This window comes from Podarcis erhardii, assembly GCF_964252035.2.
Source record: "Podarcis erhardii genome assembly, chromosome: 1".
NCBI lineage: Eukaryota > Metazoa > Chordata > Lepidosauria > Squamata > Lacertidae > Podarcis > Podarcis erhardii.
In genome coordinates, this window is record NC_138497.1 from 102,052,578 (window position 1) to 102,067,681 (window position 15,104).

Below are 15,104 nucleotides of genomic sequence, written 5' to 3' on the forward strand. Positions count from 1 at the left end.
ACAGACAGCAAAAGTAACATGTTTACTCTTACCACTCAAAATCAAATCCTTTGTGTGTTTGTCAGAAGCTTGTATGTCTTCTTCATCACTCATAATTTCTGGGGCAACTACCATACCTGTGTTAAAAGTAGCAGAGGAAGGAAAAGTCTTGTGATTTTCGCACTCCAGAAGGGTGAGAGTGGGGACTTGAGCAACGGGGCCTTGATATCAGTGGCCCCACCGTGACTATGTCTCTCCCACGCAGATGTAATGTGCAGATGGCTTTTTCTTTGCAGAGTGGCCGTTAATGGCGCCTCTATTTCATACAGCTTTTCAGTAAAAAATTGCTGCAGTCCTTTAAGGTTTTAATCAGCTGCAAGGTCATTAAGGATTAACGTGTCTTAAATGGTATTACAGTGGTACCTCGAGTTACATACGCTTCAGGTTATAGATTCCGCTAACCCAGAAATAGTGCTTCAGGTTAAGAACTTTGCTTCAGGATGAGAACAGAAATCGTGCTCCGGCGGCGCGGCAGCAGCAGGAGGCCCCATTAGCTAAAGTGGTGCTTCAGGTTAAGAACAGTTTCAGGTTAAGTATGGACCTCCGGAACGAATTAAGTACTTAACCCGGGGTACCACTGTTTGTTGTGTTGAATCAGTCCTCTTTTAGTATGGCTAGTTTTATGGTTCTTATATTTTGGTACAGCTTGGGGATTTTGTAATATATTTGTTGTTGTTTTGCATTTTCATATGCAAGCCGTCCTTGGAAACTAGACTTAAAACTCTTTTAAATAAATAAAACCAAAGGCCAAGTAGAGGGTAAGAACTTCTAAAATACTTATGTGCATGTACATATGTCCAGCAGTGGCGGGCTAATATGGAACATTGTTAAGTATACAGAGCATAATAAGGGAAAGGAGAATGTTAGCCGCTTTGAGACTCCTTTGGGTAGTGATAAAGTGGGATATCAAATCTAAACTCTCCTCCTCCTCCTCCTCCTCCTCCTCCTCCTCCTCCTCCTCCTCCTCCTCCTCCTTCTTCTTCACATGCCCTTTCCTCCCTGCAACTATGGGGTGCCCAATGGGTGAGATATTTGTGAACCCAAATCCATCAAGATGAACTTGCCAGGAAGTTGATGCTGTAATGTTCAGTGACAGTGCAAAAAACCATTCCTTAAAGTATAAGCGATTTCTGCTATGCAGCAATGAAGTGGAAGGGGGAGTCAACATTCTTATGAGAGGGCATTGCAAGTCTTGTTTTGGATATCACAACACAAAAGGCCTCTCTTTTCATCTGACATACCTCAGGTGGCAGGTAGGTCTGATGCCAGCAGGTTCATGTATAGCTTCCCTCATGTCCCCAAGATGGGGCGTGGGGGGGGGGGACACATTCAGATTTTCACATGGCAAATTTGCTATATGCCCTGTTTTTTAGAAAATAGTTTTTATTAAAGTTTTTTGTGTTACACGAGAAACAGGGAAAGGTACACATATTGTTTCCACTTTCAATTCATAGACAGTTTGTTTATATTTAGTGAGAAACACTTTTGTCATAGATATCTTGCATTTGGGGGGAAAGAGAGATGGGATATTGTTCTTTCATTTTATTGCCTATTATTAGTCAGCATCACATAGTAGGTCCTTTATGGTTTTATTTATTTTTATAGATAATTTGAGAGGTTAGGGTGTCCTGAGCCTGGTTGGTTTCATTCAGTTAGGGTAATTGCAGTGTGGCTTGTTTGTTGGGTCAGGCTAGCCATATTGATTTGTAAGCTGAATAGGTCATTTTCCTGTTGTGCATGTGATAAAGGGGAACCATACCAGGGTGAAGGTGTCCTCCTCTGCTTGTTCCTGTGCTATTTTGAGTTTGTTGGTTAACTTTTCTAGTAGGGCAGTTTCCCTTTACATTTTCATACCAATGGTCTATGTTCCCTCCTGAGAGGTCTTTTTAGTGTCTGCAGGGACTCAGGTGGCACTGTGGTTTAAACCACTGAGCCTCTTGGGCTTGCTGATCAGAAGGTTGTGGTTCAAATCCCTGTGACGAAGTGAGCTCCTGTTGCTCGGTCTCAGCTCCTGCCAACCTAGCAGTTTGAAAGCACGCCAGTGCAAGTAGATAAATAGGTACCACTGTGGTGGGAAGGTAAATGGCATTTCCGTGACAGTGTTCTGTTGTGCCAGAAGCGGTTTAGTCATGCTGGCCACATGGCCTGGAAAGCTGCCTGTGGACAAACGCTGGCTCCCTCAGCCTGAAAGTGCCACAACCCCATAGTCATCTTTGATTGGACGTAACCATCCAGGTATTTTACCTTACTTTTTACCCCAGTGTCTGGTTAACGTTTGTTCTAGCCGATGCAAGTAAGTGACTTACGAGTTCCTTGTCATGTTTGCGTGTGTGTTGTTGTCGTGGAAGATATTAATAGGGCTAGTTCTATTACCTGTTTTGTGATTTTGGAAATTTCCTGCAGCACTGAAATCCCAAAGGACTGAGCTTTGGGACATCCCAGTTGCTATTCCTTGCTAAACATCCTTTTAAAGCTAGGTATTGTACCTGTAATCCCACTGAGGTGAAAATGGTTGTGCATGTCTTAGGTAAGAAAATATATAATCTTGCCTTCTTGTAAAACAGTTTTCAGGTGGTTCTTTGAAACCCCTGTTGAGAACTTTTCTTGGTGGTGCCAATATTTTAAAACATTAGCATCTCTCTCAGATCTATTACGATTGTCAGTTCTTTAGTCTTTTTTACCAAGCCCATGATTTTGTATTAATGGTTAGTTGACTACAATTAACATTCCTGCACTACACAGGAGTAGTACGCACTTCCCCTGCCCCCAACACAAAGACTTGCCTGCATATTGGAAAGTGGCAGGTGCAAGCAGTAAAAAAAGAGGGTACAATTTCTTTCCAATTGGTTACATCTTCAACCTGTACCCAGATTAGCAGAGCAGAGTTAATATTACCATACTCCACACAATCGTTTGTGAAGCCTCCATTTCATTTATGATAAAGATGTTATATTTTAAGAAACTATTAATTAAGCCCGTCTGATTAGTGCCATATGGAGTGTGTTTTTTGTAATGGACACCAAGGCTACAGGCATGAGACTGTACTCTAGTAAAAGTCACATATAAATAGGAAGCATTACTGATTTTTTTGATTTTTTTTTAAAGCCTTAAATGAGTTCGTGCGTTGAGGGAATGTGGTAAACTGGAAGACTGGCAGGCTTCCATCACAAGGCAGTGCTCACTACATGACCCCACCCACTGATTTGATAAGAGACCTTTCTCTAAGGCATGGAACAGATGATACATCATTCTTTTCCTCTTCCCCCTTCTTCTATTGCCATTTTGCAGCAGCTTCTAAACTAGAAAACAGAGTTCAGGGCAGAAAGAAATCTTTATACAGCCTTTCTGCTAGGTTAGCAGAAACAGACAGTTGCAGGTTGCCATCTTGTAGATACCATTTGTCATCCGTGTTCCCTTAGTAGAACAATAAATTATTTTTAAAGATCAAGAAGTCTCATTAAAATAAAGCCTTTCAGTGGAATAGTTTATGCTTACGTTTACAGTGTAAGACCAACAGAGTTCAATGGGAGTTACTCCCTGGTAAGAGTGCATAGCATTGCAGCCTTAGGCCCATTCTTTGCTAGTGATATATGTACATTCATAACATTTTCGTAGTAAACTCTTTCAACTCCAGCAACCCTACATACATAGTTTAAATAAAACATCTCTATATGAAGTTGAAGCTGTTCAGTGGAGCATGACAGACGTATTAGAATGGCACTGTCATAGTGTGGAGTGCAGTTCATAAGCAGCTGGTGAATCTAAAGGCCAGGCCCTCCCTGACTTGCTGCAAGGTGGTAGCTATACTGATTTCTCTGGAATTTTTTTTTTGAAAAGTGTCCATTTATGATGTCTCTTCAATAAGATGCCTTGCAGAGAAATTTATATGGGGGGGCATGTTTCTTGTACCACATGCAGAATGGATGAGAAATAAAACTGAGTGGTCAGCTCTTGGTTATAAATGTAAGGGTGTCCTAAATGTCTTAGGGCTTTAAAGACAACCTTCAGTAATGCAACCTATCATTTAAACGGAATTGTCTTGCTTTTTGTCTTGAGAACTCTTGAAAGCCTTGCTGCTTGAACTGTGCTAACAATTGTTTATCAGCAATCATTCACACTGTAAGTTATTGCTGTTTGGGGCCAATTCAAATGTTAACACTTTTCAAGTGGAGAATGTAAAAAGAAAAGAAAAATTCTGTGATACTGTAATGGTCATATTGCATCACCTAGAAGACAGCCTGACTGCGAATATCATACTGGGCTCAAAACACCGTCTAGAAGCCCAGCCCCCCACTGAATTTAGCACTCTACATGAATTTTGGAACACTCATGGGGTAGTAAGCAGCATACAGGCTAGACCTAGCACCAGATGGGGCCCAGGATGCCGTTTTAGTAGTGGGTGAGCAGCGGTACTACTTTGGATGGGAGTCAAGCCCTACCACCATCTTCATTTACACAGAATGCAATCTCATTCGAAAGAAACACTGTTATCCACCCAGTGTTAAAATATCTCCCAGGAGGCCAAGCGAAGATGGCAGTGAGTTGTGCTACTGTCACTCCTGTGGCCACATGGGGGTACATCAGTAACACTATGACAAATATTCCCTGAATACCTGGTGATTTAATATTTGTATTTTTGTTGAGCTCAAGGCAGCTCACAATAATACCAAAAGCACTGTGGGGAAAACCATTGTAATATCAAACACAGATAACATACAAATAACTCCAACAATGAATTCATCGAAACAATTACAATTCCATACCTCACAAGTATCTTGGTAAAAACCAGGACTCCCGTTTTTCCGTGTGAAAGAGTATGGCAGCCATTTCAGGTGCTGCAATCTCACCCTGAAAAAAAAGTGTTTCTTTTCAGTTCTGTGAGTCACATGACTCATGCAGGAGCACATCTGAGAAGATGTACATCCTGGTTTTGGGACCCAACTTATTGCAGCTCTGTGCTGGGTAGCATCCCCCTCGGCAGTAAGATATTTCGTCATGTTAAAACTATTTGCCCTGCAGCTCCCACTCCACTTGATCTGGGTGCAGGGCTGGGCCCAGTCCACCTGCAGCTTCAGGCTCTCTATGAAAGGTGGCCCAGCAGAGGCGAATACCAGGGACATGAAGAAGTGGCTCTGGATTAAAGGTCTGGCTTGATGTTGGTTATAAACCAGCATGTGGTCATAAGTCATGTCTAGACAATTGCCTACCGTATTTTTCACTCCATAAGACACACTTTTTTCCTCCTAAAAAGTAAGGGGAAATGTCTGTGTGTCTTATGGAGCGAATGCACTGGGTGGCAGACGGATCCCTCGGCTACCGCTGCAGTCGCGAGCTGAGGGATGCCTCCGCTGCTGGAGCCATGGCTCCCGTCTGTCACTCGCAGTGAAGCCAGCAGAGCAAGAGCAGCTGTGCTGCTATCGCTCTAGCTCTGCTGGCTTCTCAGCGAAGCGGGATGAGGGACGGAAGGGGCTCTGTGTAAGGGGCTCCCTTTTGTTCCTCCTCCCGCTTTGCTGTGAAGCCAGCAGAACAAGAGGTGCTGTGTTGCGCTGCTCTGCTGAAGCCAGCAAAGCAAGAGCGAGAGCTCTGCAGCGCCTCTTGCTCTGCTGGCTACACAGCAAAGCGGGATGAGGGACGGACAGGAGCAAGCAAAGCGAGAGCCGCTTACACGGCTTCTCTCCCGCTTTGTGTAGCTCTCACTTTGCTTGCTCATCCCTCCTCCCGCCTCGCTGTAAAGCAAGCAAAGCACCTGTTGTGGTGTCTCCTCCTCTTTTACAGTGAGGCGGGAGGAGGGATGGGCAAGCAAAGTGAGAGCTACGCAAAGCGGGAGAGAAGCCATGTAAGCTTCTCTCGCTTGGCTTGCTTTTTACATGCTCTGCACAGAATATTTTTTTTCTTGCTTTCCCCCTCTAAAAACTAGGTGTGTCTTATGGAGTGAAAAATACGGTAATATTACAGTGATCTGCTCCCACAAGAGAAAGAACATGAAGGACATTAAGGAGAAGAAATGTGTTTCAACATACCACCAAGGAGAATACGAAGAAAGGGCTCCAGTGCCTGTTAAGAGGAAATAATATAGAGTTTATCCACTATCTTGGATCCAAAAATATCATTTCCACCATAAGATGGACCTTTTTCATCATATTGCCAACATTTCAATTTTTTTTCTCACTTCTATTTCATTCTCTCTAATAATTAAATCAAGATTTTAGTTATAATTGAAGCACCACTGAAAAATGAGAGCGCCACTGCATTTTCTGTTTAGTGAAGTTTTTTTTTTCCTTTTAGTTTAATTCATTTTTTAACCAATTCCTTTCTTTTTTTGCCACCAGGATAGCAGCCAAGGAGAACGTGAATCTTATGTCACAGCAGAGTTTGGGGATTGTTTTTGGACCGACGCTCCTTCGGCCTGAAAAAGAGACAGGTTCCATGGCAGTGAACATGCTATACCAAAACCAGATTGTTGAGCTAATGTTAAGCGAGTACACCAAGATCTTCAACTGTGAGAAAGACTGACAGACAGGGAGTGTTACTGAATATATTCACATCTGTCTTTGAATCTAATATTTTTACATTTCTGTAAACATCTTTCTGAAACATTTCTTCTCCCCTCAAGTGACAGATGCCTCGTTTTGTGAAAACTTAATGACAATTTTGTCTTTAAATTTCCAAACATTGGAATAAAAATACATTGTCAATATTTGCTTATATGTACTCAGCATTAACCCTTTGAATGAATCATTCTCTGCCAGCACTCCGCCCCCAGGGCTTTGCCATTTTGCATGCCTTCATTTTACAGCTGGGATTTTACAATTTCGCCAAATCCAGATGAAAGATAGCTTAGAGGCATATGCAATGGCACTCCCAGACAAGCAGGGTTGGAGGTTAATGGGTTTAAATTGGCTTTTGGAACAATTAAATTGGTGTAGTGATGCAGTCTATCACTTAATAACAGGTATGTACACTCAAAATAATTTTGTGTGGAAAATGATCACGTCGAATGATGAAAGCTACAGGTTCAAAACATGGTTATAGATTTTCACACAGGCCTATAAGAAAAACTCAGCCTAAATCATCATAGGTTGGGGTGGTGTAAATGTTTCATTTGCAAGCTTAAGAATGAAATTAATCCCTGAGCCTCATTGTTTCAAATGCAACAGCAGCAGTGCATCAAGTTACCCAATTGCTCATTTTGAATGCAACATCCATTTTGAATTTTCCAACACTTTATCCAACTTTGCTCTTTCCCCAGCTATGTCATGTTTTGTAGAAATTTTTATTATGCTCCCAAAGATGCTTTATTGGTGAACTGCATTAAATTCATCTAGAAAGAACTTTTTTTAAAGCCTTTTCATATGCCCTTAGGATTACTTGGCTAGACTTGAATCAATTTATACATTTGATGGTTAGTTTCAGTTGTCATGGATAAACAAAAGGGTAACTGTCTAGAATATATCAAATATTGTTTTATTCTGAAATGTATGTTTCCAGCTATACACATCCCCTACCCTGTTTTGTAAAAGTATTCCGCTGATAAAATGTAGACTTATGTTTGACAGCTTTTTAATCAAGTTCAAAGAGAATAAATAAAACTAATCCAGTGTGGTAAAAGAGTCCGCCTGGCTATCGATTTGTTCATAAAATGAAAAATAAACCATGTAAATAAAATGTGTGAAAATGCAGATCTAGAAGCAAATATGTTGAGCAATTAACGCCCCCCCAAATATAGGATTAATGCATAAATCTGCTGTGTATGAGAGATATGTCTCAAGTATCAAATCTAATAGTCAGGAATTACAATGTCATTGTTCAACACCGTTTCTCAGCCTACTATGTTGTTAAGCAGTTGAAGCTGTGTTTTAAAATGATCATCAAGGAAAATAAATGTACAAGGATGCTGCTGCTTCATTAAACAACTACAAGCACCAGGATTAATGGGTAAGATATTCAGAATCCACAAGTGAAAAAGGACTAAGCAACCACGATGTTAGTACAGAACGGCGAGAATGAAGAAAGAGACACCAAGTAATAACCAGTCAGAACAATTTAAGAGAAAGAAGTAAAACTTTAGGATACACATGTCCAGTTGTAAGATGTCTCAGGGTTGGTGACGTATGGCATGATTACCTTCTTGTTGAACATGTGGATGATTCTGTCATTCTTGGCAATGTTTAGTATCGACTAGAGGGAGGGGGTGTTTTTGTGGCTGGGATCAGATTCCGACCCCAAGAAGTTGTTAAGTTACCTATTTATTTGTAGATAGGTCATAAAAATTATATACTGCTTGATTGGGATGGGGGGGTGGGAACCAACCCTCAAAGCAGTTTACAAGACAAATCAATAATATTGTGTCCAAAAAAGTGTGTACAGACTCACTGAACTTCCATTTCCTACCGGACAGAAATTAAATCAGAAAGAATTGGACATAAGAATGTTCAGAATATCAGCCGAACTGCAGTGCTCATGTCAGAAATTGAATCTTGGGCTGACATAAAGCATGGCTAAAAGAGAGACATCCTATTGGGGTGAGGGGAGAAGCCAGGGCAAGCACAGACTGTCATGGGAGGAAATTAATAGTTCAGGGACTGTTTAGGAGAGAGTCGGGAAAACAAGGCAGCTTATGACTCTGTCCATCCATGATGTACTCAGACCTGCCCCTCAAAGTGCTTCATTTCTGACCTTATCATTGGCACACCACCACCAGCATCTACAGGCATACCAGTGTGTGGGGGTGTCCTTGGCAGGGTAAGTGCTCTCCAGCCACTAGGCCTCAGAAGAAGAAGGTGGTCCCCCCCACCAAAAAAAATAGTCATTTGATTCAGTACATCCCCCTAACTTATTGCAACAACTTTCATTCAGTGTTTGTAAAATGTGAACTGGCCAGAGAGATGGGCATTCTTAGGGCATAATCATATAGTACAGAAAAAGGAGGAGGCATCTGTCTGGCCCTTGGCACTCTCCTCAGGCCACATCTCTTCCTCCCAGGCCACACCATGCACTGGCCATGCTCCATGCCTGGCTGGAAGGTGTTCTTGAAGTGTAATAATGTATCCTGCTTGTCTGCATGGAAGGGGTGTGTGTGTGTGTGTGTGCGTGCGTGTGCGTGTGTGTGTGTGTGTGAGAGAGAGAGAGAGAGAGAGAGAGAGAGAGAGAGACAGACAGACAGACAGACAGACAGACAGACAGACAGACAGACAGACATGGCTAGAATATAGTAAACCACCTACCCATGATGATGTGCACCTTTTGTGCACCAAACAAAACATGTGGTCTAAAATGCTAATGGATAATAACACTGCTATTTTTCTAGAAAAAGAAGTGTCAGAACTCACCATGAACGTCTCCCTTGCTCTCTTATAATGGCAACGGCACCCGCCTGAGATGTGATGGAACTGAGTTCCAGCAAGTTCCAGCTGAGGGAAAAAAGCCCTGAGTAATAAGTAATTTTACAATTTTTGTTTCATATGCAGAAATGTTGATTGCACAGAAATGCTTTTGTGTTTGTTGTTTCCCCTTTTCACTAACAAAAACTATAGTCTGTGAACTTGCTCCTCTTCTCTACTTCTCATTAGCTATTGGGAGTTGCTTAGATAACTGCAGGCAGGATTGAGCCTACAGTTCTGCTAATAAGCCAAAAGTAGCAGTTTACATCCCTGCACTAATTAAATATATGATATTATAGTTAGGATTGCTATTTGGTCTAGTACTGTTATGATAGTACATATGATTAGTATTGTACTGTGTAGTGAAGCATGTTATCTTCACAGCCATCAAGAGCACAAGTGGCTCCTTGAGAAAGCCACATGACTTAATGCTCCTGTCTGCTGTTTCTTTCTCTCCCCGCTCTCTTCCCCCCTCTATGTGAAAACATTGCCTTGATGCAAAGGTGTGATTCTTCATCAAGTGCCCAATGGGGGTGTTTCATCCAAACTCCAGCCACATGATAATCTTGTCTCAACATGAAGTAGCCTTAAGCATGAAGGAAGGTTTATATCTCATACATTTTTAATCCTACTCTAGCAAGTGTAACTTATTACCTTTATATGTTAAATCCCTCTATGTTCTAAAGCTTATTGATATCAAGGAAGGAAGCTTCGTTGGTTGTTATAACCCCGAGCCTCCTTAAGATCACTAACTTATCTTCCCCATCCCATCCCATTTCTTTCCTCTGGTTCTACTTTCGCAGCCACTAACGTGGATTTAGAATCATCACTCCTTGCTTACAAGGCACAGTTTTCAGCTTATTTAATGTGAAGCAGTTCTTACCACCCTTCCATTTCCCTTAAAATGCAGCAGTAAATGCAATGGGCCCCCTTGCTTTCAATAATGATTCATGAAACTATTTCAGTGGCACAGACAAAACAATAGCCCACGGACATTTTGAGCGTTAAAACAGAGGGCAATTCATCAATCCGCATTCTTTCTGCCATTTTGTCAAGCTGCCCGTGGGTCTGGATCAGGGGTTCTTTCTTAGTTTTGGCCCATGTTCTTCCATTGCTCTTCTCCAGGGCTTTTTTTTCTGGAAAAAGAGGTTCCAGAACTTGTTGACCTTTCTTTAGGGGGAGCACCCAGTCAAAGATGTTGCTCTCAGTTTTGTAGAGAACCACACATGGCTTAGGCTATGGGAGGGTGTATGGGAGGGTGAGCTGATCACACCCTAAAGCAGAGAATGTTTTCAAGCCCATAAGAACATAAGGCAGTTGTATGTTCCCTATAACCAGTCACAGTCAACAATTTGGCTGCAGCTCTTTGAGACAGTTGATTTTTTTGAGCAGTCTTCAAAGGCAGCTGGGTGAATACCAGGAAGGCAGTTTCCTATGTTCCTATTTGTTTATTGATGGGAAAGGGTGAGCCCACACTGCAATACGTTATCCTTCTCCACTCAAACACTACTAGCTAGGACCCATTTACCTAAATTACAGGAGCTGAGAGGGAAATATAAATATACTGGAAGACACCTTCAACACAGCACAGGTATATGTTCTGTCCCCAAACTGCTTTTCTTTTTAACCACAATTCCCAGTGAGCTTTCCTTTCCGAAACCATAGTGCTATAAAGTATTTATGCCAGCTTACGATTTCTTCTTCTTGCACTAGTATCTTTTTTATATAAAAAAACCCCAACCCTTATTAAAAATGCAAAAGGACTTTAGAGGTACTCTGCATATTCAGCGGTGTCTGTGTGTGTGTGTTTGGGTGAGTGAGAAAGACATCAACAATAAATGAGCCAGCTAAACAATAAAGAAAGATCTCTTATCCTGTGGCGCAATGAATGTTTTATTAATAAATGGTTTCCTTTCTTATTTCTCATAGAACCATGTTTTGGAGTCAATTGCTGTGGTCCAGAAAATTCTTTTCTGATGGGTGTCAGAGGCCAAATGCCACTCTTAAGTGCTGCCTAATTAATTTTGTACCGCCGATCTACATGTACATTCCTCTGCATGCATGTATCTGCTGCTTTCATTGGAATAGGGCAAACTGCACACTCTTAGGTGCAGCCCCAGCCCCCAATATAAAGACAAAAGAACTTAGTAGAGCCATACCGTGTTGCAGGCTTCCAGCAATGGTACAAAAATGCATTTCAGCTTCTATTTTCACTTCAGCATCCGTATCAGCTGCATTTTTCATATGCTGGGGATGTGGCTATCATTTGCCTGTTAAAAATAACAACAGAAAGATGCTGAGTGTTGTTCTAATTCTCAAGTTTGATCATTTTAAATGTGACAGCTCCCCTTCCCACACTTAATCTAGCCAGGTGAACTCTAGGGGGGGGCCTGGGGAGACAGGGCAGATCTAGAGACCTCATAGGCTGCATTAGTCCCCATGGGTCAGAGATTCCCCATTGCTTACCAATCCCGCCCCCAATCATTTTAACTGGGAGCGCCAAGAACTGAAACTTGCCCACTCCACTTGCTCTATCACTAAGCTACATATCCCTTCCCTAATGTTTTAAGGCACTGAAATGGGCACACTCATTCAAACAAATGGCAAGTTGACCCTAAATCCTGACAGCATTTTTATTTTATTTTAAAGGAATTGGTTAAGTTTACCAAAGTATAGCCATCAGCTACACAAGGCTGCATTTTTCAGGGGGCAATGATATGGGGACTGGACATGGGGCACTTATTTTTTTATATCCTTTATCAATTAAATTTATACTGCCCTTCTTCTGAAGATCACAGGGCGGTTTACATTATAAAAATACGTAAATACGTAACAACATGACCACCATACACACTGTTTAAAAGGCCATATATAGTTTAATTAACCAAAGGCCTGGTTATAGAGAAATTCTTTCACCTGGCGTCTAAAGCTATGTAACAAAGGTGTCAGGTGAGCCTCCCTGGGGAGAACACTCTACCAGCAGGGAGCCACCACAGAAAAGGCTATTCTCATGTTGACACCCTCTGGGTCTCGTGGAAGGGGCATATGAAGAAGGGCCTCAGATGATGGTCACGGGGTCCAGATTGGTTCACATGAGAAGAGGCGGTCCTTGTGGTATTGCAGTCCTGAGCTGTTTAAAAGACTGCATGAACCCCCCCCCCCTTTTTGGGACGAGTACAACTGGCCTTTGGTTTACTCAGAAGTAAGACCCACTGAACCCAATGAGCTAACTCCCAAGTGAACATGCATGAAACTGCAGCCAGGCTGAAATTGTATGTACAATGGGAACAATTCCCATGGAGCACAATGAGATATAACTCTGAGTATACATAGATCGGATCAAACTTTAATCCTTATTCTGTAACTTGTGTGTATTCTGTCTTTAGCCTAAAACATGACTTCCCACATGCTTGTGTGGGGTTGTTGTTTTTTAAAGTGCAAAATAATATGTTGATCCAGTGTGTAGGTGTGCAGATAACAATAAAATGGGGATCAATATGTTAAAGACAGGGCCTCTGTTTGTGATGCTAATTCTGTGTTCATAAAAAGTGCATTAATAAAGTGTCTGCCCTACACTGTAATGCCTGATCTTCTCCCCATAGATTGTCTCTTTCAGCACCCTGTTAACATCTACTTCAACATACCATCTCATATTATATTGAAATGAGATCTGGCACTTTTGGGGTCCTGTGCAAGATGAAAAAATGGGTCTCCAGCAGTCTTCCTCTTAGACATAATTGAAAAAGAGGCAGGCACGGGGGCATGCTGTGATTCACGCTGCCAAACAGTGATCTTGAATCATTCAAATTATGAGAATACCGAGACAGCTGTGCGCAAAAAAGATGACAATTTGCCATACTGTTGTTGTGAAAATGAAAATTTGAATCTAGTGGTTCAGTATGAAATTGGAGGAAAAGCAACCCTACCCAGTTATGCTGGGATCTTTCAGTAGGCTATATGTTCACAAAGTTCAATGATAATTCCCCACCTGCACCCTTGCAACTGAAGGAGGATGCAGTGGGAGGTATTGTGCTGTAGAAAGCTTGTTTGGCCTTCCTTTTTTTGTAGGGAAGTGTCATAGCTGACCCACGGTGACTGTAGTACCCATAGATCTTTCCATCAGCCTTGCTTAGATCACGAAGATTTAAGCTTCCATTGGGGTTATGTTGCTGATGCACAGCATTGATGTGTATCCTCTACAAGACAGAATGGAAAAGGGAAAGCCTTGAGGAAATGAATGGAATAGGCCTGCACAAGTGGGTCCTAATTTGCAATATGGAAAGCGTATTATTTGAAAGCACCTGCAATCCACAAAGAGGAACTGTTAGCCTATGGGGTTAACAAAGCACAGCTGCAGTCCTAATCTGACCCATTAGAATAGATTCACCAAGACATGCCCCCCTGCCCAACATCTTCTGACATATATAAAGTCAGGTGTGGAACAGGTAAAGTGGTGGATTCCTGCCTAAAGTAGGGTTTGAACGCACCATCGAACAACTGATCGCTGGCACTTGCAAATCCCTGTGCTTGTGCTCATGTGGTTTGAGCTCAGACCACACAGGCAAAGGAAAACACTTCACCTGGTATTACGGTGAGGGATGTCAGGCAATTGATCTCACCCTCCCTTGGAATATCCTGCAGTTTAAAGCTGGGCTTTGAGTGTTTCCTCAAACATCGTTTCCGTAGCACTCCTTAATGCAACCAACTAGGTGCCATCTAGCTGTTCTGGGCTACAACTCCCATCACACACCATATATCTAAAGCATCTTTAAAGAGCACCCTTCCCCTCAAAAAATCATAGTACTGTAGTTTACCTCTCACAGGGCTACAATTCCCAGCATCCGTAACAAACATAAAGTTCCCAGGATTCAGTGTGTCTGTTTTTAACTGTGTACAAAGCCTATGCCAGCACGATAAAAATTGAATTTAATAACAGCAGCAGCAACAACAACAACAACAACAATGGGCGATTCATCTCTCAAATCATTTCCATCATATATACCCAGGGGATCCCATGTGGAACCCTCCAAAAATTTTCAGCTACAATTGTCATCATTGTTGATCACAGGCCCTGCAAACTGGGGGCTCCAAAACAGTTGGTGGGGGCAGGCTGGGGCAGGCTGCCTTAATGCCTCTTGTTTGGGGCTGTGAATTATTATTTTTTATGTGTTCCATCTATATCTCACCATCAAGTTCTTGTATTCACACCACCCAAAAGAAAGCAACGTTAAAAGAGAGAATGCAGGGACATAGGCGCTTTGCTAGGAAGACGGTGACCTAGAGGTGGAAGCACCTGCGATAATGCAAGGAAGTCCAAAAAGGGGCTCTTTCACTATTTCTCAGCATAAAAACAGGTACATGGAGGGGACTTCCCAGTCCTGTCTGCTGAAGCTCTAAGTGCCAGCCATTCTCTCCACCCTGCCAGCCTGGCTCCCCCCTATTTAACAGTAATCAGTTTTCAGGTCACAGTTGCTAGGACTGGAAACTCCAAGATGACTTCAAAAGGGCAAATTGCTAACCAAATTTTCCACACTCTCTTTTTCTTTCACCGGGCTATTACTGAAAGAATGCAGGTATTAAAAGAGAGTGTTTCCTGTATACAATGCCGTTAATTAGAAAGCCGGGGTGGAAATCGGGGTAGACATAACTCTTTTAGACAGGTATCAAAAATAATCCCCGGATCCC

General features: G+C 42.1%; 1 protein-coding gene across 12 annotated transcripts in view; it reads left to right on the forward strand.

The window, feature by feature from the left end:
• ARHGAP15 (Rho GTPase activating protein 15) overlaps positions 1-7,647 on the forward strand; it is a 384,487-nt gene extending 376,840 nt beyond the window's left edge. For all 12 annotated transcript variants that reach the window (XM_081872770.1, XM_081872775.1, XM_081872771.1 and 9 more), the window contains one exon: positions 6,369-7,647. In XM_081872770.1, coding sequence (XP_081728896.1) covers positions 6,369-6,552 — 184 coding nt within the window. In that variant the 3' untranslated portion in view covers positions 6,553-7,647. The remainder of the gene's footprint in view (positions 1-6,368) is intronic.
• Positions 7,648-15,104: the final 7,457 nt, after the last annotated feature.